Source organism: Elephantulus edwardii, unplaced genomic scaffold (genome assembly GCF_000299155.1).
Source record: "Elephantulus edwardii isolate Elephantulus edwardi_28Jun2011 unplaced genomic scaffold, EleEdw1.0 scaffold00134, whole genome shotgun sequence".
Taxonomy (NCBI): Eukaryota; Metazoa; Chordata; class Mammalia; order Macroscelidea; family Macroscelididae; genus Elephantulus; species Elephantulus edwardii.
The window spans coordinates 8,276,814-8,299,623 of NW_006399884.1; the positions used below are offsets into that span (position 1 = coordinate 8,276,814).

Here is a 22,810-nt window from a genome sequence, read left to right on the forward strand (position 1 = left end):
AGGGTGGAGGGACAGCGCAGGAGGGGAAGACCCTCTATGAGATGGATTGATTCGGTGACTGGGGTAATCGGGATGGGTGTGTCAGAGACGTTGCGGTTGGCACAGGATAGAGCAGGGTTTAGGGCTGTTGTGCATAGGGTCGTTATGAGTCGGAAACGACTCGACGGCACATAACAACAACAACAACAACCTACTAGGAAATGAAAAAGGTCAGGGAGAGAAAGAACCTAGTTTGGTTGCCTTCCCATATAGTGCTTTCTTTATGTGTCAAGTATAATAAGTTGGGGAAAAGAACCCCACAAGGTGAAAAGTCACACTAGGAGGTGTTGTTGCTGTTAGGTGCCGTCAAGTCTAGTATGACCCATAGAAAACCTATGAACAACAGGTCCTATCCTGTGCCAGTCTCACAATCTCTGATGCAATGGAGCCCATTGCTACAGTCACCATGTCAGTCCACCTGGTTGGTGCTCCTCCTCTCTCTCACTGTCCCTCCACCTTTCAAAGCATGATGTCCTTCTCAAAGGAATAACCTCTCCTAGCAACATGCCCAGAGTATGCGAGATGAAGCTTTGCCATCAAATCCCCACCAGCCTTGGAAGCATGGACTGCCTGCAGGAAGCACTGAGCCAGCAGCATGCCCCAGGGACCTGAGCAGGATGGAGGTTTGGGTTCCTGCGTCCTTTGTTCAGAGGACTGAGCTTCCTTCTCCTGCTATATTTAATGATCTCCTCCTGTGGCAGCTTGGAGCTGATATTTTCACGAGGAGCCTATGCCTGTACTTCAGAGGGAAGATGAGGGAAATGCCCACAGGCAGAGTAGAAATGGAGATTCATTTACTGGAGAAAGTTACCTACATCCTGAAATAACATTTGTGAGAAGCTCTCACACTTCTCCCAGAATCCTGAAAGTTAAAGAATTGAACTTTGGTTTCACAGAAATGGTTACTGATAAACAAAGCTGAATGTGCCATCCATTAGGGGTGCAGGGAGAGAACTGGGCAGGAAGAAACCCTGCGGGTGCTGTGCTTAAAACATTTGGCTGCCAACCAAAAGGTTGGTGGTTCAAACCCACCAGCCACTCTGCTGTGAAAAGATATACTGGTCCACTTTTGTAAAAACTACAGCTTAGGAAACCTTATAGTGCTTGGCATCACAGCAGTGGGATTTCATTGGAAGGGGAGGGGAGTAAGAAGAAAGGATAAGGAGCCCTGCTAGTGCTCTAGCTCAGAGGTCACAGGTACGAACCCACTGGCTGCTGAGGGAGAGATGTGTGGTCTGCTTCCATAAAGACAGCCTTAGAAACCTTATGGGCAGTTCTACATTGAACGACAGGGTTGCTATTAGAATCAACTTCAAGGCCTTGAATTCAGTCATTCGGTTTGAGTTTTTTATTAGGAAGGGAGTGAGCTATGACCCTTGGAAATGTGCCCCAGGCTGTGACGTCTGGGAGGCAGGAGAAGGCAACCCAGAGATGGGCATTTTTACACTTATCCATGACGCTATAACCACCAGCGGAGCCCTTTCCATGCCACTGTCTGTCCCAGAAAGGTTTGGTTAGAAGTCAAGACTCCATCCAGCTGAGCTGTATCTCTTTTAAGTGCTGCAGAGAGCCTTTCCCTGCTCTGGAGCAGGGGTGGGGGTTCTGAGGTCGTGCTGTGAGGAGGTCTCTGTCTACTGCCCAGGACACTCCCTCCCTCTGGGCCCTCATTTGTCAGGATGTCCCTCTAGAAGTGCCCTCCCCCTCTCCTCTGCTTGTTCCCACTGTGCCCTCTAGTGGAAGGCTCACTCCAGCTTTGTGGCATTTCTAGGAAAAGCCAAGGAACAATAGTTGTTGCTATGTACCTAGGGGTTGAAATCCGCTCATACGTAGCTGACCCTCAAGCAGAGTCAGCAGGTTTTCAGAGGCTAGAAATTGCCGCTTTTAATTGCCCATCTTTCTCCTGTGGAACAACTGGTGGATTTGACCCACATGCCTCAGGGTTGGTAGTGCAGTTCTTTACCACTGGGCCGTTACAGGTCCCTGAGGAAGAGTTGAGTTGTTGGTGTGTGCTGAGTCAGAACCAGCCCAGAGCTGACCCTCCTGCAGGATTTCAGAGGCAGTTAATCGTGCAGGAGGGGACTGCCCATCCTTGTCTCACAGAGTAGGTGGTGGCTTTGAACTGTGTGCCTTCGGGGTTGCAGTGCAACTGCCTGCCACTAGGCCACCAGAACTCATCTGGTTAATCCTCAGATGTCTACACTTTGCACGTGTAGTTTCCATGTGTAAAGCAAGCGAAAACCACTTTTCATTCTGTACTGCTGCTCTAACACAAATACAGGTGGGTGACTTTATCCAACAGAAATTTATTCTTTCACATTTTAGGGATGAAAAGTCTGAATTCAGGGCCCCAGCTCTAGGGGAATGTGCTTATCTCTTCCACCATGGCTTCCCGTTTCTTAGAGGTCTCCTGTTACATCTTCTGAGAGACACACCCTGCACTAATCCTGCCTTGTGGACAACAAAGACAACCTGTTTCCAAATGGGATTGCACAGATATAGGTTAGGATTTACAACACATGTTTGGGGGAACATAATCCCCTCTGTTAACACTGCTGAGCCCCAAGTACCCCTCAGCCCTCATTTCTGTATTACCATCCAGGAGAATCGAGAATAGCCACCTCTGTTGTTAAGGGCCGGCAGGTCGACTGCAGTTCACAGCAGCCCTGTGTATCCTCAGTCTCTGCTCTTCAGCCTCTTGTTACAGTCACCATGTCAGTCTGTCTCATGGAGAGAATTCCTCTGCTTTGCTGACCTCCTCTTTTTTCACAGCATCATTTCCTTTTCCAGAGACGAACCCCTCTTGATAACATGCCCAAGGTAAGACCAACTTTCATTGCCCTAGCCTTGAAGGAGCACCCTGGCTGCACTTTTTGGAAGCCAATTAGGATTAATTAATGCCATATATTATTAGATGAATTATGAAAGGCAATAAGTATCTTTTCTGGATCCACATGAATACCCAGAACGAACAATTCCTATGTGATGAATCATAAAAGGATGATTTCTTGTTATATTTACTCCTTGCCTTTGAGTCAGAACCAACTCATAGCTGACTCTCCAGTGAATTTTCAGAGGCAGTAAATCAAAGGGTAGGCAATTGCCTGCCTTTCTCCTGAGGGGCAGTTGGTAGATTTGAACCACCTGCCTTTGGGTTGGCAGCACAATTCCTTACCCACTATGCCACCAGAGCTTCAAAAGGAAGGTAGAGCTTTTCAGATGAGAAAAAAGAAAACCAGAAAAGTAAGTTGACTTACCCAGCATCACATGGGCAGTTCCCAATCCAGGGTGGTCAGCACGCTCTCCCCGCTTTAGGAGGATGGTTTTAAATGGGAGGTAGTAGCAAGAAACTCCACTGCAATCACAAAGGCATGTGGTTCAAATTCACCAGCTGCTTCACGGGAGAAGGATAGACAGACTCCTCCCATGCAATTAACTGCCTCTGAACACCCTCCAAAGGGTCGGCTATGGGTCAGTTCTGACTCGACGGTACACAACATACAAAAGAAAGACATGTTCACATTCCCTTCCCACACACACAACGAAACCAGAGGGCTTGGTAGCCTACCCTCCACTCAGACACCCACTGCCATCAAGCCCATTTCAACTCAAGCTAGAGACCCTATAGGACAGAGTAGAACTGCTCAGTAGGGTTTCCAAGATGAACTTTTATGGAAGTGAACTGGAATCTTTAGTGAGTTCCAGCTGCTGACCTTATTGATTCAGCAGCAGAACACTTGAACAGCTGTGTTACCAGTCCTCTTGAGTAACCTACGGTTTTTTCTTATCATTCTTCATTGTGATCACAAAGTAAAGCCCAGGCACACTGGGGATCATTTTGCTACCATGTTGAAACTCCCCTGTAATACTTTCACATTTGCTTGTGATGTAGAAGAAAGTTTACACAGCATCTTAGTTTGCCACTCAACAGTTTATACAGAGACTGTTGCATGAGGTTTGTTGCACACTCCTGATTTCCCTCCTGCCTGCCCTGTTTGCATCCGTTAACCTCTGCCCCGTTTTGCTTTCTCATCTTTGTTTTTGGGTTAATGTTGCGCATGAGATCATCTGTAGCTCACTATTCAAAGGAGTGTCCTCCTCATGGGTGTTAATATTTATAAACCAGTCGGTTATTTGTCTGAAAGGTGACCTCTAGGAGTGGGTTAGAAAGGAATCTTGGGGGGACAGTTGTCCAAAGAGTTCTACCCATTTCTAGCAGTTCAGTTGGTTTGTGTTTTATTTTTAATTTTATATTGGTTTGCTTACAAAGTTCATATACATTGTGTTTCATGCTATCTTTCATCCACATCATCATAACAAGCACCCTTTGTTGATGTTCATGCCAATGTTCCAAACATGACATCTGTATAGAAAAGTGATTAAGGGCGCCGGCTCTGAAATCTGTCAAGCATGGCTAGTTTCTAGTTGTGTGTGACCTTGATTGCTTACACAAAAACTGCTTGATACAACTCTTTAAAAGACTGAGAAAAATATACCTCTCGTTCTTCATGTACTGTCTCATAAAGTCAGCTCTCAGTAAATATTAGTTGATAGTAATACTTCGCCTACTTAGGTCTTTGTTGGGAAGCCCCGTCAACAGCAGAACAGATCCCACAAGCTTAGGGGTAGCCCCGTGACTAGTTGTCATGGGGCACTTGATGCTGACTCACTCTCTGCGATGTGGAGTGGCGTTCTCCTGCCTCAGGACTTTACCAGCGTGAAGGATCAGTTTCCCCATTGCTGTCCTAGAGTGCCCTTTGACCGATGTCCTTCTTGGTCTGTTTAAAGGATGCAGCACTACACATGGAGTCCAAGAATGAAAAACTGGAGCCAGACCTGGAGCAAGACAAGAAACCAAGACTCGATAGTGTCACCAGCAGTGAGAGCCTCGCCAGTTCTGGGTTTCAAGAAGATAAAAGCCTGAGTGATGCTGAGGAAGAGGAGGGTAAGTATCCGTTCCTTCCTGTTCTTCAGCTGGAGATATTTTTATAACATACTGTGCATCTCAGACATTTTTTTCTTATTTATCACCCGAAAAAACATCCGTGGGAGACTTGCAGGGTAGTGGCCTGAGGAGATAAGATTTGAGTGAAGATTATTTACAGAGTTACTAATTTTGACAGAGAACTGTGTGATTGTCTCCCCTCAGGCCCCTCTGTCTTAGTGGATTATCCCCCCACTCACCACCACACACACCCTGTGTCTGGAGGCCTGGAAAAACCTCTGATGTTCATGTTGAAACCCAATTGCTCTTGCAAATGAACTCTGGTCTACTTGTTGGTTTGTTTTATGTTTTGCTAACATTGTTCCAATAAACTGGGATTTAGTGGAATAACAAGAGCCATTACAAAACATTTATGGTTTTAATGCTTTCCAGATTCTGATGATTTCTACAAGGAACCCATCACTATGGAAGATCTGATTTCTTACAGTTTTCAAGTGGCCCGAGGCATGGAGTTTTTGTCTTCCAGAAAGGTCAGCCTAGCTCGTTACTGTTTTCCTTCTTTGCCAGGCTGGGTGTTTCACCATTCATTGGGCCAACACATACCTTTGCTATAAAGCTACTTTTACTAGTATTTGCTTGTAGCTGTGTTCATAAATGTAAACACAACAACTGTATAAACTTTTTCATATTGCCAAAGAGGTCCCATATTTGAAGTTATCAAAAGGGTGAGTTTTGAGTACTGGTCATAGAACTGAATTTGAGAGGGAAACCTCATTGGGTTTAGAGCAAGACCAATCTGACAGCTATTCTGTACAGTGTACCCTCTAGCCTGTGTTCCCACGCTGTCGCAGACTGTCAGAACATGGTATTTTATGGGAGAGCTCCCACCATTACACCCGGTCCTCACTTAGCAACATAGTTCCAAGAGACCAGGTCATTATGTGGAAATCGGTGGTAAACAAAAATGGACGATGTCCACCTAGTTGTTATTGTTGTTAGGCCCTATCTAGTCAGCTCCAACTCATAAGGACCCTGCACACAACATCTCTAAACCTTACCCTGTCCTGCATCCTCCTCCTACATCGTTCTCAAGCCCAAAGTAATAGTTACTGTGTCAATCCATCATCCTCCTTCATTGACCCTGCAACTTTCCAAGCAAGAGGGACTTTTGAAGGGATTGACCCCTCCTGACAGTGTACCAGAAGTATGTGAGACAAAGTCTCACCATCTTCCTTCCCAGGAGCACTCCGGTTGGACTTCTTCCACCACTTATCTGTTTTTTAGGCAGTCCATCCTCTTGTATTTTGACAACATTCCAACTGGAAAGGTTCAGACACTCAATCAGATAATGCTCTATTATTCATAGGGTTTTTGAGGGCCCATTATTTCAGAAGTAGATGTCAGTCTAGAGACTAAGGCACTCCTGATCCAGTCCATGGTCTTCACAATTACGTGCTATGCATCAGAGAGCTGGATAGTGACTAAGGATGATAGAAAAAGAATTGATGCCTTTGAGTTGTGTGCCTTTAAGCTGGAGAAGAATATTGAATACACCATGGACCACCAAGAAAGCAAACAGGTCTGTCTTGAAGAGGGTGAAACCAAGTTTCTTCTTGGAGGCTAGTATTTTGAAGCTTTGTCTTACATACTTTGGGCATGTGACCAGGAGAGACTGGTCCTTGGAGAAGAACATTATGCAGGGGTGGAGAAGAAGACCCAGGATGAGACGGATTGATACATTGACTAGCGCAATGGGGTTAGATGTGTCGGAGTCAGTGAGACTGGCTCAGGACAGGGCAGGCTTTAGAGCAATGATACATAAGGTTGCTGTGAGTTGGAGGTGACTTGACAGCATATATATAACAACAACAGATGGTCAAACCTTCTAAGGATTGTCTTAGTTTATCTTGCTCTGAAAGCACTGCCGAAATCTGTTTACCATGAGTTACCCTATTACTATTTGAAACAGCAGTTGCATAGCTTACAGCATCACAGCAACACAAGTTACCTCAGTACAACAAACTGATAGACAGGTGGTGGATGACCACATCAGATCACAAAATGAGGCTGAACACATTATTGCATAACTGCTAAATTTCATTGCTTTGTAACTGACAAATTATATCATTATATAACTGCCAGCTTTCATTACATGCTATCAGATTGCATCATTACTTAACTATCAACCACTTAGAATCACAACCAGCAATCACGACACATGCCCATAATGATCATAGCCAGAGTGATTCTCACCTCAAGACCTCAGCCATTCATTACTGCCGGATGTGTATATATATTGTTAATGTGTAAAATAGTTTTGTGTTTTGCATCATTGTCGTAAATGTGAAATGTTGGATAATGAGATCATGGATAAATGAGGAGTTGATGCATCCTCTTGGAGTCCTCCCGTGACATGGCAGCTGGGTCTAGCGCTCCAATCTCAGCAGCTCGGTAGAAAAAGCTGTGAGGAGGTTGTACTCACTCAAAAACCCAGCAGTGTCAGCTTGTGGGTCACGGGGCTAGAGCTCAGATCAGTAGCCCTGCCAGATTTAGTTCTTCAGTGCACTTTGGGCCTCAGTTTATAAATAAGTTGTTCGCTTTTACGGTGACTCAGTGCTCACACAGAAGCTTCCTTCACACCCTGTGAAATGGGCCCTGGAATTAAAGAATAAAAGCCCAAGCAGGCGCAGGAAATTGGTTGGCTGGATTAACAAAGTGTGTTGATTATGCAACCATTTTCCTGCAGTGCATTCACCGAGACCTGGCAGCTCGCAACATTCTTTTATCCGAGAACCATGTGGTGAAGATCTGCGACTTTGGCCTTGCCCGGGATATTTATAAGAACCCCGATTATGTGAGAAAAGGAGATGTAAGTTGGTTTGTTGTTTACTTGACTCATTTGTGCCCTCTCACTTTTAAACTACAACCTGAGGGCCTCACTCGATATTTGTGATTCCTCAGTTGTGGGCCACCCTGCCCTCCTCCCCGCTTTCTGTGAAGACAACAGTATGGATGGAAACACCCTTGTGTTCCTGGCCCTTGGGGTGCTACCTGTTCTGGAACCTCACTGCCCAAGCACGTGTTCCTCAGATAAATATCCAGAGGGACTCCACACGATTCTCCTCTGGTTCCTAGGAGAGTCTCCTCTGGTTCCTAGGAGAGTTCCCTGCATTTCCAGAGAGAACAGCCTGGACTTTTCCCCTCAGATAAACCCTTGTGATTGATCCGCCAGGTGGATCTGCCTCAGGAAAGGGCGGAGGCTCCCACGGAGGAAGCTGCTTGGCCCCCCTGCACACCCATTAGCCTGCTGGCTCACCCTCATTTCTCCTCCCCACTTGTTTTGGGACATTGTGTTATTTTTCACTTCGTGGGTGACCTCGTGTGTCCTCTCTCATCTACCTTGTACCCTGAGGTCTTAAGCTAATGTTCAGGCACTGGAGATCCCTCTGCAGAGAGGGATTCTCAACCACGAGTGGCTGTCAGAGGCGCCTGAACCCTCTTCTCAGAGCTGCGGCCAGAGCTGGTCTTGGCAGGGGAGGTGGCCTGAGAGCTGGCCCTGCTCAGAAATTTTGAGAATGGCTGTTGGACAGTATCATTTTGGTGGTGGTGGTTTTCATTTTAATGAAAGGAAAACCAAACAAATTGCTTTCCTTGGGAGACCTGGTTGGCAAAGGTGGTGTCTCCTTCGCCTCTGTCCTTTCTCTTTCCGCCTGTCTTCCCTGGTTTTCTTGGCATCCCTCCTTTCTCCCACCTCACCTCTGGCTCCTGTCAACCCAGAGTGGTGGTTTTAGGTGGGATTTCTGCTCTTTAGAAGTGAAGGAGGAGTGGTCTGCACACTTGACAATCCAGAGTTCTGAATACAGCCTCTCAATCACCATTCCTCTTCCCAAAGCCACTACCACACTCACTGCTGTGAAATCTTGTCATTTCACCTCATCTTGCCCTTCAGAATCCCTCCTTCTTAAGAAAAACTTGTGGAAAACAGTGACTTTTCAAGATGTTTTCTAATTCACGTGGCCCTTTTCCGGGCCCTAAGTGGCCCTGTAGAAGAGGCCCTGGTGGTACAGTCATTTAAACAGTAGCCCCCACAGGATAAAGATGGGGCACTGGGCTCCCATAAAGACCCTGCACACAGTTCCGCTGTGTCCTGTAGGTTTGCTGGGAGTCAAATTGGACTCAATGATAGTGAGTGTGGTTCTGGTTTTCCAAATGCCCTTGTTGGAGCCCTGGTGATGTAGTGGGCTATATGATAGTCTGGTCACTGAAAGGTCGGTGGTTTGAATCCACCAGTTGCTCTTGTGGAGAAGGAGGGACAGTGTAAAAAGAGTAAGAGCCTGTGTGGAGACAGCCACGTCTGACCCCCACCAACCTCACAAAGGAGAACTGTCACTGTCAACAGCATCAACAATACAAAACCAATTCCCATGAGATCAGACCTATTCCCCGCCCCCCCTTCTGTACCTGTCTGTACTCATCTCACCTCCAATCTTACTGCTTTACTGGGTTCAAAATCCAATGTGATAGCTTGCAAACCACACAGAACCACATTGGGGAAGTTAAAAAGTTATAATACAAAGAGGGGGAAAGAACTGTTTAAAAGGAATAAATGATTAGTCATTATTAGCCCAACAGCAGTCCAGAATAAGAGGTGCTTATCAAAGTGGTCTGGGTATGGGAGGGAGGAAATTATGCAACAATGAATGAATTTTTTTTTTAAGAAAAAAGTGAACTAGGGGGAAGTCAGGAGGAAAATGTGCAACAATAAATGAATGGAAATCCAAGTTTTTGTAAACTTTCATTAAAATCATGATAAATTATTTATTAAAAAAAAGAAATAAAAAGTTATAGTCCAGATTAGTAACAGAATATAGTCAGGATGGATTCAGAAACTGTTGCCTCAGCCTTGGGCCTCATAGTGTAAGGCCAGTGTTACAAAGTTCTCAGTACTGTTGGTTATGGTCCTCCCCTTCCCAGGCTTCCAGCAAGCTTGGGCAAAAGGCTCTTAGTTCTGGTTGGGTGGTCTCCAGTCCCAAGGTCTACTCCATCTCATGTCAAGTGTCTGGTTCTTTGCTATGGCTGTTGCTTCCATAGGCCCCAGTCTGCCTGGTACAAGAGTTTCTGGTCCTGAAGGATGTATTACATCCTCTTGCTTCTTTTGGTGGCAGTGAAGTTTCTCCTTTCTGCTGCTGGGTCTGCTTAATTTAACGGCAAGACTAACCACTCCCTTTGTGAACTGATGAGACTAGCCAATCCTCTTGTGGATAGACTAATATGCCCTATTCATATAATCCTGCTTGTCCACATGGCAAAGTCAAATTCAGTGGCTAGAAAAGCCATTTTGAACACTAAACTCTTCACACCACAGCCCATCTCCTATTAAGATTTACTGAAAAAATCACACCCATTGCTGACTCTTCCTTCAGTGGGTTTTCAGAGGCTGTGATGGAAGGAGACTGCCAACTTTCTCCTGAGGAGCATTTGGTAGATTCGAACCACCAGAGAGGTGCTGCCTTTGGCTTATCAGCACAACTCCATACAGACTATGCCAGCAGAGCTCCCAACCATCCAGCAGCAGTCTACCAAGAGTTGGAGTTGATTTGACAGCAGCTGGATCGGGTTTGGGATTATGGGGTTTGAGCTTCTGCTGGAAAGGAATTTCTTACACTCAGACAACCAGCTTTGTGTTCTTAGGGCTCCTTGCTCTCTCCTAGACACGGCTTCCACTGAAATGGATGGCTCCCGAGTCCATCTTTGACAAGATCTATAGCACCAAGAGCGACGTGTGGTCCTACGGCGTGCTGCTGTGGGAGATCTTCTCTTTAGGTAAGGGGGTGGAGAGGCGGGGGGCTCAGTACAAAGAACCCATCCCAGACCACTTTGTGTCCCCCATGCACCTCTGGAGCAGCAGTCTCCCGGAATGACTGAGCACCCCAGAAGAGGGGTGTGCCTACAGAGAACCTCAGAGGAGGTTCGAGTGTACTCTGTGCTGGAAAGATGGCTGGTGTGATGTGAACATGAATGTCAACTAATTGTCAGAGAGTGTGCCTGGTGGCCTCGTGCATTATAAGTGGGCCTGCTAACCAGATGACCAGCGGATTGCACCCACCAGCCACTCCTCAGGAAAAAGAGATTTATAACCTCAGAAAATCAGTGAAAGGTGTCGTGAATCAGATTTGACTTGATGGCAGTGGAATATCTCAAACACTCACGTTTCTAACTCCTGCATCACCTCCCCGCCTTCATCTCCCCCCCCAGCCGCCAGAATCTCTTCCCAGGAAAGACCCTGACTGCATGTGTGTGGACTGGTGCGAAAGGGTTGGAAACCAGCGGGTCTCCTCATTTCCCTCCCCACCCTGAGGGCAGGGCAGCCAGCACTGAGCAGTGGTGTTTGTTCCCCTTCCAGTGTCCTGCACCCTGAGGACTGGGAGCCAGCCTGAGGCCCCGTGCACAGCTGTGCACAGCCACATCTGCACGCAGACACCGTGATGTTCTTAGGCCTCTCAGCCAAGAGTCCATCAGACTGTGCCAAAAGTTTGCCTTTCACAGCAAATAAAGTCACTCATCACATCTCTCACTTCCTATAGTGCGTGAAAACCGTCTGCCTGCTTTCGATGACAGGCACCTGTTGCTTCCAGCCCTTGAAAGCAGCTTGGCGGCCACAGTGGCCCCGTGGTGACAGGGTGTCTTTCAGCTCTGCTCACCTCCCAGCTGCTTCCTGCCATCCGTGGTCACCGCACAGAATGGCCAGTGACTTGGAGCAGACAACAGGGACTTGCCCAGAGCTAGCACCTCTGGGGGCCTCTGCCTTTGTCAATACCCTGGATGGGCTCCCAGACAGTAAAGCTGCCATAGGCAAAGTGCAGGCCCTTCTGGTACCCTCATGTCCAAAACCTCCTACCCCAGGCGGCTTCTGTCTCCCGCTATCAGCCTTGTCCCACAGTCCGACCCTCTGTCATCAAGTCGATTCCAACTCCTAACAGCTTCCCCACAGGATGGAGCAGCACTGCCCCACACTGTGTCTAGGCTGTGAGCTGGGTGAGAGCAGCCACGAATTCTGGGATCCGTTTAACTCATTGACACTTTTGGTTTGTCAAGTTCTTTAACACTGTGCAACCAGAGCTCCTCGAAAAAGGCACTCTTCCCTTAGACCTGTCAGAACCCCGGTAGTGTGGTGAGGAGTTTGCCCAAAAGTGGCTGCCTGATGCTCTCACTGGCATGTGCACAAGCACACACGGCCTTGCCCAGTCCTTTGGCTTTTGAAAAGCTGTCTATTAAGCCAAGAATTGAGCCTCTAATGGTGGAATTCCTTTAGGCCTTTGGTCACTTTACTGTCTGGGCACCTCTGCCTTTGAGGGAGTTCATGGTTGGAGGAGGTGGGGTCACCTGGAGATGCAAGCTCTAGACAAGGCCCTGCTCTCTGCTTGGAGCTGCCAAGAGACTCTGGTAGTGCAGGAGGTAAAGCACCAAGCTGCTCACCAGGTCAGTGGTTTGACCCACAATCCACATTGGGAGCCGGTTAGGGTCATCTGCTTGGTACAGATGACAGCATAGAGATCCCAGACGCAGTCCTGGTCTGGCCTGGGAGTTGCTGACTCTGTGGCAGTGGGCTTGGTCTTGTTGGGTGAGTGAAGCGACCCTTTGGATGAGCATCTCCTGATGGTGCAGATGGGAATAGTCCATCCAACAGGCACGGCCTGTGGCAGCAGGTACCAGACATCAGCCACACTGATGACCAGTGTGTGTGTCACTTAGATGGTTCATGGAGGCCTTCTGTGCAGTCTCTGGGAACCTGTGAGCAGTGTGCCTTTGAAGGGACAGGAAAGGAACACTGACACCCCCCCGCCCCCTTCCCCCGCTGGTGCCTCTGTGCTCCTCAGACCAAATGTGACCATGATCCTCATGTTGTCCCCCAGGTGGGTCTCCGTACCCAGGCGTGCAGCTGGACGAGGACTTCTGCAGCCGCCTGAAGGAAGGCATGAGGATGCGTGCTCCGGAATACGCCACCCCTGAGATGTGAGACCCTCAGCTTCTCACTTGCCGGGATACCCGAGAATACTCCAAAGGGACAGGGGCCACACTTGTTCCCTTGATCCTGGCCAGCATCCCCGTCCTGAGAGATGAAGCACTGACTCTAAACACGGCTTCCTGGTTTTGGGGGATGACTCGGAAAGGATGCCTGGGAGTGTCTCTCAGAATGGGGATGCTGCCTCCTCTGTCCACCCCTCCCCACTCCTTCCTGACTGCCAGACACACAGAGGCCAAGGTCAAGGGCACTGCCTGGCCTTTGCTTGCATATGGGAGCCCAGGGAGGGAAGCCGCTGTAGGGCCAAGGTGGAGCTCTCTGACCTGCTCCATCCGCGCTGGAGACAGACCAGCTTGGACCACAGAACAGGATGGGAGAGAAGAGGAAGGGACTTTCCTGGCTGCAGTAGTCACTGACCTGCAGAGGCCCCTCGGAAAACACCACTGCCTTAACATGTTACCTTTAAGGACAGTGGCACAGTGATTCCAGGGTCAGCAGTTCAAATCCATCTTATGCTCCTTAGGAAAGATGAACAGTCATCATTCTTTTAAGATTTACAGTCTCAGAAACCCATGACTGAGGGTCACTATGAGGCAGAAAGAGCTTGGTGGCACTGTGGCTTTGGTGGTGGTGGTGGAGAGGTGTAACAAAAGGGGCCCCAGTGGTACAATGAGATTACGCATTGTGCTGCTACGTGAAAGGTCTGTGGTGTAAATTCTCCAGCTACTCTGATTCACAGAGAGGAGGCAGCCTTGGAAACCCTGCAACGCAGTTCTGCTCCTCCCTGCGGGGTCACTGTGAGTTGGAATCCATCCAGCAGCACTGGGTTAGGGTTTCTGTGTGGGAGTAATGTAAACAGCTGAAGGACCAGCCACTAACTGAAAGGACAGTGGTTCAAAGCCACCCACCAGCTCCAAGGGGGCAGACCTGGCAATGTGCTTCTGTAAAGGTTACAGCCTTGGAAGCCTGGTGGGACTGCACAGTCTCATGAAGAGTCACAGAGTTGAAATCCATTCAATGGCAAAAGATTTAGAGACTTTAATGCGAATGACGTGCCCTGGGAAATGCAGATTGGAGTGACTTCTCTGAGACCCAGGTAGTGCAGTAGTTTAAGCATTGAACTCCTAACCAGTAGACAGTTCAAATCCAGAAGGCCTTCTGGGGGAGAACTATGAGGCAGTCTATTTCTGTAAAAATGATAGGCTTGGAGACCCCATGGTGTACTTCAGGTTTGCCCGCCAGGGCTGCTGAGTGGGGATTACCTTGAGGGCAGTGGTGGGCAGACTTGGAAGGCTGGGCAGATGAAGAGGCGAGTAGAAATCACAAAACCAGGGCCACACCACTCTAAAGCTGGAGGATCTGTGTCCAGAAAGTTCGCTTCTACTCATTGTGTTTTGGTGGCCTAGTGGTAAGGAGTTGCACTGCCAACCCAAAGGTAGACTGTTTGAATCCATCAACTGCTCCACGGAGAAAGAGGGACAGCCCCCTCTGTGCGATTTACAGCTTCTGAAAACCCACCTGCAGGTCAGCTGTGGGTCAGTTCTGATTTGACTACAATGACAGAGATAATTACAGTAAGGAGCCCTGTGGCACAATAGTTAAGCATTTGAACGCTAGTCAAAATGTTACTAGTATGAACTACCCAACAGCAAGTCAGGAGAAAGGCCTGGCCATCCTGCACAGACGACAGAGGAAACTCTGGGGCAGTTCCGTTCAGCCTCATGGGCCACTGTGAGTCAGGTCAGTACAGTGGCCCCCAGCATCAGGGACAGGATTGCCAGCTACTGTGAGCTTCCAGAAGATTCTACAGAATGCCTTCCAGCAGCGCTGCCCTGTGACTTGGGGTGATGGGAAGGTTCCCTGTGTTCTGCTGACTCCCGGCTTCTCTAGAATCTTCCCAAGGCCCCTGTGGCTGTTTTGCGCTCTCATGCCCCAGCAGGCTGGCTGTTCCACTGAGCAGAAGTAGGGCCTCCTCGTGGCGCCACCACCTTTCCTGAACTCGAGCCACATCCCATTCCACCCACCATACAATGGGGTCCCGCCAAGCCCCCGGAGGGCCGGTGGGGAGGAGTCAGGAGCGGTAAAGGAAGTGTGGGCTTGGCAGCGCTGCAAGGTCACTGTCTCTCCTTCATCTCCTCAGACAGGGCTAGGTCAGATCCAGGCCAGCAGTGGACAAAATGGGCAGAGGAGGGCTCGGTGGGGAGGAAAGAGGGCTTTGTCCTTGCAGTGTCCTTATCAGGAAAGCACAGAAACTCGGGCCAGGCGTTTTCTGGGGGCTGGTGACCGGCCAGCGGCCACAGAGCAGTGAAGGCGCTGAGAGTGCTGGCTGATCTCTTTCACTTGGTGAGCGGCACGGCCTTGAGGAGAGGTCTGGCTCCCAGCTCTCCGGCTGTGTTCCCACGCTCAGCCCCACGTGGAGTTCCCAGCCGCCTGGAGAAGCATACGGGGCTGTTAGATCTTGAACTTGACCAGTAACGACACTGTGACTCTGATGGTTGTAGTTGTTATTAAGAGCTGTGAGTTAACTTTGCACTCACAGTGACCTTATGTGACAGAACTATCCCCCAGGGTTTTCCTGGCTGGCTTTTTATGAGTTAGATCGCAAACCTGTCACCACAGGAGCTGCTGGGCAAATCTGAACCTTTCAGTGAGCAGCCAAGGACGTCCTCTCAGGCACTGGATTAAATACTTTATTCCACTTCGTGTGTCAAGGAAGCCCAGTGACGCAGTGTAGTGCTTGTTTCACTGTAACTGATTCAGATCCACCAGCTGTTTTGCAAGAGAAAGATGGGCAGCTTCCTCCCATAAAGATTTACTACTTTTGAAACCCATTGGAGGATCACCCTGAGCTACAGCTGGCTCAACAGCAGTGGGTTGGTGGTTTGCTATTGTGTACTTCTATCAGAGAGGTTGGGGGTTCGAGTCCTCCAGCCTCTTCTGCCTAGTAATGGCAAGAGTGGCTTCTCTGTGTATGATTGACAGGAATAATAATACTTTCTAGTAGTTCTTTAAGGCTGAGGATCTCCTCCCTCTAAAATGATGGCCGTGAGTGAATAGTGATTTTATGGTCAAGTGCCTGACAGTGTCGTAATCACTGTTTAACCTGTCCCTCAACCAGGTGTAGCAATAGGGTCATCACAGCCAAGGGGGGGCGGGGCACAGGACCAGGTGGAGTTTTCTTCTGTTGTACTTGGGTTCATTACTGATTTGTGTCTGGAGTCAATATGGGTTTGGATTGGAGCCCTCTCTACAGTCCTTAACACCAATAACATGCACAGCAAAACCTCGAGACGATGTAAGGCAGAAACTTGTCAGGGAAAGAAAATGCAAATATTCCCCACTAATGTGGAGAGCAGTAAAAAGGGGGTGGGGGGCAAGAGGAAGTAAAACTGTACCCCATCCAAGGGTGAAGACTCTCAAGACCCAGCGACCATGGCCTGTTGAGTTCTGGCTCTCACACGTCTCACTATATTGATTTAGCTAAACTTCAGAACAGCTCTATGAAGTAGGTGCTTTGCTGCTAACTACAAGGTCAGCAGTTTGAATCCACCAGTCACTCTGAAGGATGAGACATTCTGCTTTCATAAAGATGGCAGCCTTGGAAACGATGGGGCCACTCTGCTCTTTTGTACAGGGCTGCTGTGAATAGAGTGGGGTCGATGACATGAAGCATGGATATTTGGTTTCTTAGCATTTCCATTTTACATGCATGAGAAACACAAAAGCAAGACACAGACCACCTAAATTTTCTGCCTGCAGCCATTGCATTGCTAATAAATTAGGAAAACCGAGCCCACAGGCCAGATCCAAACCCAGCCCCCTGCCATTGGATTGACTCTGATCAATCAAAATAACAAGGTAGTTCTGGTGGCCTCTGGCACTCAGCTCAAATCCACCAGCTGCTGTTTGTGGGGGCAGAGATGGTCAGAGTCTTGAACATACCATGGACCACCAAGAAAACAAACAGGTCTCTCTTGGAGAGGGTGAAAGCAAGTTTCTCCTTGGAGGCAAGGATTTTTGAAGCTCCCACTCACATATTTTTGGGGCACATGGCCAGGAGAGACCGTTCTTTGGAGAAAGACATCATGCTTGGAAGGCTGGAGGGACAGTGCAGGAGGGGGAGACTCTGGGTGAGGTGGATTGATATAGTAACTGAGGCGATGAAGGTAGGTGTGTTGAAGTCAGTGAGAGCAGGGTTCAGAGCTTCTGTACATAGGGTTAAAGGCAACTCGACAGCACATAACAACCACATCCTCCTACATGGCTTACAGCCTCTGAAAATCCACTGGGAGTATCAGACTCATGGACACATAGCAGCCTCGTAGCCAGCACTGCTGGCATAGTCTGTAGAGAGTCTTTGGGTTAGTGTCCACTGACCCAAAGTCTGCATCTCTGGCAGTTCAAATCCACCGGAGGCTTCTCGGGAGAAAGATGATGTACTCACAGCTATGTTGCTAATAAGTTAGGAAAACTCAGTACACAAGCCAAAAGCAAACTCAACCGACCACCACTGGACTGATTGTGACTCCTAACAGCCCTCCATTGGGTCTCCAAGGTGGCCGATCTTAACGGGAACAGACTGCTGCACCATTCTCCCACAGAGTGGCTTTTGGGTTTGAACTGCTGACTTTTTGCTTAGCAGCCCAACACGTAACTCACTGTCCCACCATTCTAAATCCCTGCAGTGTGATCCCAGTTCTTGTCCAGATTCTGATCCCGGGTAACTCTAGAGATGGATTCAAAGTCACATCAACTTTGGACAGAAAAAGTTATCAACTCTTCAGGTATAGACATCCAGCTCACCCAGGTTAAACCTTTACTGAAAGAGAGTTCTTCTAGAGAGAGGATGAGTTCTCAGTTCCAGGAAGGAGTTTGGTTGCAGACTTAAAGATGTTAAGAAGGAGCATTGTAAAGGGTGTGCTGAGCCTTCAGCCATTTCCTCCAGCGTTGGCCCTCCAGCCAGTGGAGTGTGTTCCTCTTCCTTTGTTATGAGGTTGGGAAGGTCTGCCGAGGACCAAGGGCAGTAGTTTTGGAAGCGGTCTGCTTGGACTTGAACTTGTCCTAGAACAGTGTGCTCTCGGGAACCTGGACTTCAGAATGAAGTCCTCCCAAGGCCCCTCACCACCACTTGACTTCAGGCAGGGCTGCTGAGCTGGGTTCTGCGGGAGAAAGATCGGCATTCTCCTCTCTGTAAAGATTTGTAGAGTCAGAACAGCCTCCCACGGAGGGTCGCTGTGACGTGGAACCCGCTTGCTCAACAGCAGTGGGTTAAAGTCTCTTGGCTTTCTGGCCCTGTTTACTTAATGACATAAAACCGTGCAACAGTGAATCGTTGGTTCTGTGCCCAGAGCCTGTTTAATCAGATGTTTTTCAATAAGAGAGTAAGTGATGAATGTTTTCGTTCCCCCCGCCTTTTCCTTTGGAGTTTGTTAAGATGAGTTACACTAGATGTTAGGCAGAAAGAGGGGAAATGGGATCTCAGAACCCAAGACCAAAAATAAAAAAGCACCTATAACTGTAGGTGGTCTGTCTTGTTGGTTTGAGCAGAGAGGAAGTGGGGAGAGCCCTGCTTAGGGGGCACCCCCCCCACAAACAGCCACCTGCTCAACACTAAAAGGGCAATGCTAGCTGGGACCCCAGTCCTCTGTGGGTGGGAAGCTTCCTACCCGCTAGCCCCTTATTGTTGTGAGGTTCAGCGAGCCAGGCTTTCTCCCTTTGACTGTTTTTACAGATTCTATTTAATGCTTTTACTCCAACAGCCTCCATACATCTATTTCTTGTTAGAGAGAAGTTTATTCTTTTCTTTTTTGAAATTATGATTTGAGTGAAAGTTTACAGAGCATATTCGTTTTCCATTCAAATGTTCATACCATGACTCCAATTATAGTACCTACATTGTAGCTGCACTCTTCCCACTTCATCTCTGTGATTCTCATTTCCATTCAGCCTTCTGCCCTACCTCTCTCTTCCTGTTTTCCGAGCTTTATCTCAGGGCAAATGCTGCCCCTTTGAGCTTGTATGATTGAGTGTTTTAAGAGGTGAGTGCCTCCCTGATGTTATTGCTCATCTTATAGGCCTGCTTGTTGTTTGGGTAAAAATTGAGTCAGAGAGGAGAAATTTGTTCCAAAAGACAGTTTTCTTCCATACATGTTACAGCCTTAGAAAATAAGTGGTGCTACTCTACCCTGTCCTATGGTGTTGTTGTGAGTCAGAACTGATTCAATAGTGATTTATTTTGGATATTTTTAAGTGGATTTCAAGTGTGTGGTGGCACAATTTAAATGCTCAGTTAATCAAAAGTTGGCAGTTCAAATTCACCCATTGACTCCTCAGAAACTGTACCAGTCATAGTGTAGAAAAGCCACCGGGCACAATTCTGCTCTATCTCATAAATCAGAATCGGGTCAGAAGTCAACTAGACACCACCAGGGTGGAGAAGACACAGGTCACATATGCAGTGCCTTCCTCGCCAGTAGTCCCCACTGCAGTTCTCAGTAAAGGAGTGTGAACACTTGAAAATCCCATATGCTTATAGAGTGCCCCAAACCAGCCTCTGTTACAGCCCAGGAACTTAACAGGCTTGGGGTCTGCGGCTGCGCTAGCTCTTGGTTTTTTTTTTTTTTTTTTTTTTTTTCTAATTTTATTAAATTTTATTAGTTTTAATGAACATTTACAGGGATTTTGGGTTTTCATTCCTTCATTACTGCACCATTTTCTTTACCCTCCTCCCCAGTTTGTTCTTCTTCCCCGCCATCCGAATGTCTGTTTTAATTGTCCAATTGCCACAGTGCTTGTCAAAGTCAATTCTGATTAATCTCCTTTGTCAGTGTGTCCTTTGCCATTCCCTATCACTCCTCCCTGAGAGAGACTTCACCCTGAGTCATAAGGAAAAGGGGATGGCGTATTCTCTTAGCTACTTCCTGCTGAAAAGGGACGCTGTGGGTTTCAGGGTGAAGATCTTCTCTCACTACTCTAAAGGGCCCCTTTGGCAGTAGGAAACACATAGACTATTATGGAAATTGATTTTGGAATTCAGATGCACTGTTATTAATTGTGCTTAGCCATACATGTTCATATCCCTGAAGATGTATCATGGGGGGGTTGCAACCTAGAAGACACAAATTTAACTAACAAGTTATAAGTACATGAGTCAAAAATTATGGAAAAGTAAAAGAAAAGATTCTTTCATTGTTTTACAAACCCTCCCCCAGGTCCCCTCCACCGTGTAGCCCTCGCTCTAGACTCCTGTGATGACAGAAATACCTAGTCACATATCTCTTTTACACAGTTTTCTCCCTCCTCTGTTTCAGTGCAGTATACATTATTGAACACATCTTACTCAGTCTCTCCCCAACCACTGTCTTGCTTTTAAGGCACCTGGGTGCCATAGTGAATTAGTAGATGCTTAATGAAAAGGTAGCCTTGGAAGCTACCAGCTGCTCCTTGTAAAAGTTAGGCAGTCTCCTCCTGTAAGATGTGCATCCTCAGAAACCTGACGGAGGGTCCGCAAGAGCTGGAACCATCTCGACAGCGGTGGCCCATGAGATAAACGGTCCCAGCTCTGAGGCACCAGTCACATGCAGGGTGATCCGTAGTGTGACCGCGGCTCTCCAGTGCTCTGCTGTACTCTCTCACTACAGCTATCAGATCATGTTGGACTGCTGGCACAAAGACCCGAAGGAGAGGCCCCGATTTGCAGAGCTTGTGGAAAAACTGGGTGATCTGCTTCAAGCAAATGTGCAGCAGGTAAGGCAGCTGAATTTGCCTAGCTATGTTGGGGGCCAGGGAGCTCTGGTGGTCGAGTGATAAGAAACTGCCCTGTAACCCAAAGGCAAGCGGTTCAAATCCATCAGCTGCTCCGTGGGAGAAGGATGGACCTTCCCCTCTGGTGCAATTCACTACCTCAGAGAACCCACTAGAGGGTCAACGGTGGGTCATGTCTGACTCCATGGTACTCAACAACCGCAACAAAGAGGGGTCCAGATGCATTTTTAAGTCGAGGAGGAGTTTTTTCATTGTTGTTTTGCTTTCCTTTTAACAGAATAGCTGAAACAAAAACAAAAGCATAACCAAAACCAAACCTGTGTGAGTGTGGGTACAGAGTCTGTATCGTTTAACTGATCTCAGATCACACCCAAGATGGTGCCCGTACATAAAGATGATGTAATGCTTCTCTTGTGTTGCCATACACAGCTTGTCACACCAAAGACATCAGTGATAGTGCTTTAATCTCTTCTAATTTAAAAGTATCATAATTTCTCCAAAATGGCTTTATACCTTTTTAAAAAATAAACCCAATCAAGATCCAATCAAGCTTAGTGACACATTACATTTGTGACCTTTACTGTAGTTTAGACTAGACAAATGCCCTTGTCCTCCTCCATTTTTTCCTCCGTAAGACATTGGGTTTTGTTGTATTTCCTGAGAAGTTAGAGGTGGGTTGATGTGAACTTTTGTGCCATGAAATATCTGTCTTTGGTATTTTAGGATGGGAAGGACTATATCCCACTCAACGCCATCCTGACAGGAAGTAGTGGATTTACCTACTCAGCACCGACCTTCTCTGAGGACTTCTTCAAGGAAGACATTTCTGCTCCCAAGTTTAACTCAGAGAGCTCTGAAGACATCAGGTAAGGTGTCTTTTCTGAACATTCTGCTGTAAAGTTTTCCAAACTTACTGAAAGAAAGAAGTCTGTCACATTGACTATCAAATGTTCACCTTCTAAATTCAACTATTGTCATTATTTTAACATATTTTGTCTGTGTGACCTATGTGTGTGTTTACTTTGTGCTCAACCATTTGAAAGGGTTTCATGTGGATATATTCATACTTCTAAAAAAGTTGTTTAACTTGTGTAACAATGCAAAGCTTACCATACCAAAGCCATCAATGGTAACTCCTTAATCTTATCTAGTATTAGAATTATCATAATTCCGTCCAAATATCTATTATGCCTTAAAAACAAACAAACAAACGAAAAACCCTGCAGAATCCAATCGCATTTGACAGTAAAAAGCTCACTGTCATCAAGATTATAAAGAACTGGGATGGCTTCATGTATGACATGTTGGGTTGCTAACCCAGAGGTCAGTAGTTCAGATCCACCAGTCTCTGCACAGGAGAATGGTGGGTGCCCCCTTTTCTGATCGTATTTCTAGTCTTGGAAACACGACAGAAGGTTGCTAGGAGTCAGAATCAACTTGACAGCAGTTACTTTTGTTTTAATCAGGAGCAGGACATTGCATGTGATTATTAAGTCTGATTTTCTCCAGAACAATGCATTTTTACTTTTATGACACTGATTGTTTTTAATGAGATGTTCAATATAATCAGCCAAAGAAATGAATGATAAATGGATTTTCCCTAACAAGTTTACAGATCTCACATTACTGCAGAGGTGACTGAAGAAGGGGCAGGGGAATAAATACCGAGTGCCCCTTCTGGGCCGGGCACACTTAGAGGAGATATTATAGGTTCGGTTCCTGATCACCGCCATAAAGCCTATCTCTCAATAAAGTGAGTTGTCCAATGTTTTTGGTTCCTCAGTGCATATGAAACTACATTTACACTATCCTGTAGTCTGTAGCTGGAGTGCTGGAGGCCTAGTGGTGAGGGAGCGACATTGCCAACTCAAAGGTTGGTGGTTTCCAGTCAAAATAGCAAAATTTAACAGAACAGCAAGCAACAAATGCTGGCGAGGTTGTAGAGAAACTGGAACCCTGATTCACTGTTGGTGGGAGTGTAAAATGGTGCAACCCCTGTGGAAAGCAGTATGGCGCTTTCTCAAAAAGTTGCAAATAGAGAT

The 22,810-nt window shown here is 47.3% G+C and overlaps 1 protein-coding gene across 1 annotated transcript in view; it reads left to right on the top strand.

Moving 5' to 3' along the window:
• Nucleotides 1-22,810, top strand: part of FLT1 (fms-related tyrosine kinase 1) — a 223,193-nt gene that overhangs the window by 195,288 nt on the left and 5,095 nt on the right. The window contains exons 25-31 of the mRNA XM_006894087.1: nucleotides 4,825-4,981; nucleotides 5,414-5,511; nucleotides 7,728-7,850; nucleotides 10,693-10,804; nucleotides 12,895-12,994; nucleotides 20,645-20,750; nucleotides 21,492-21,634. Coding sequence (XP_006894149.1) covers nucleotides 4,825-4,981; nucleotides 5,414-5,511; nucleotides 7,728-7,850; nucleotides 10,693-10,804; nucleotides 12,895-12,994; nucleotides 20,645-20,750; nucleotides 21,492-21,634 — 839 coding nt within the window. The remainder of the gene's footprint in view (nucleotides 1-4,824; nucleotides 4,982-5,413; nucleotides 5,512-7,727; nucleotides 7,851-10,692; nucleotides 10,805-12,894; nucleotides 12,995-20,644; nucleotides 20,751-21,491; nucleotides 21,635-22,810) is intronic.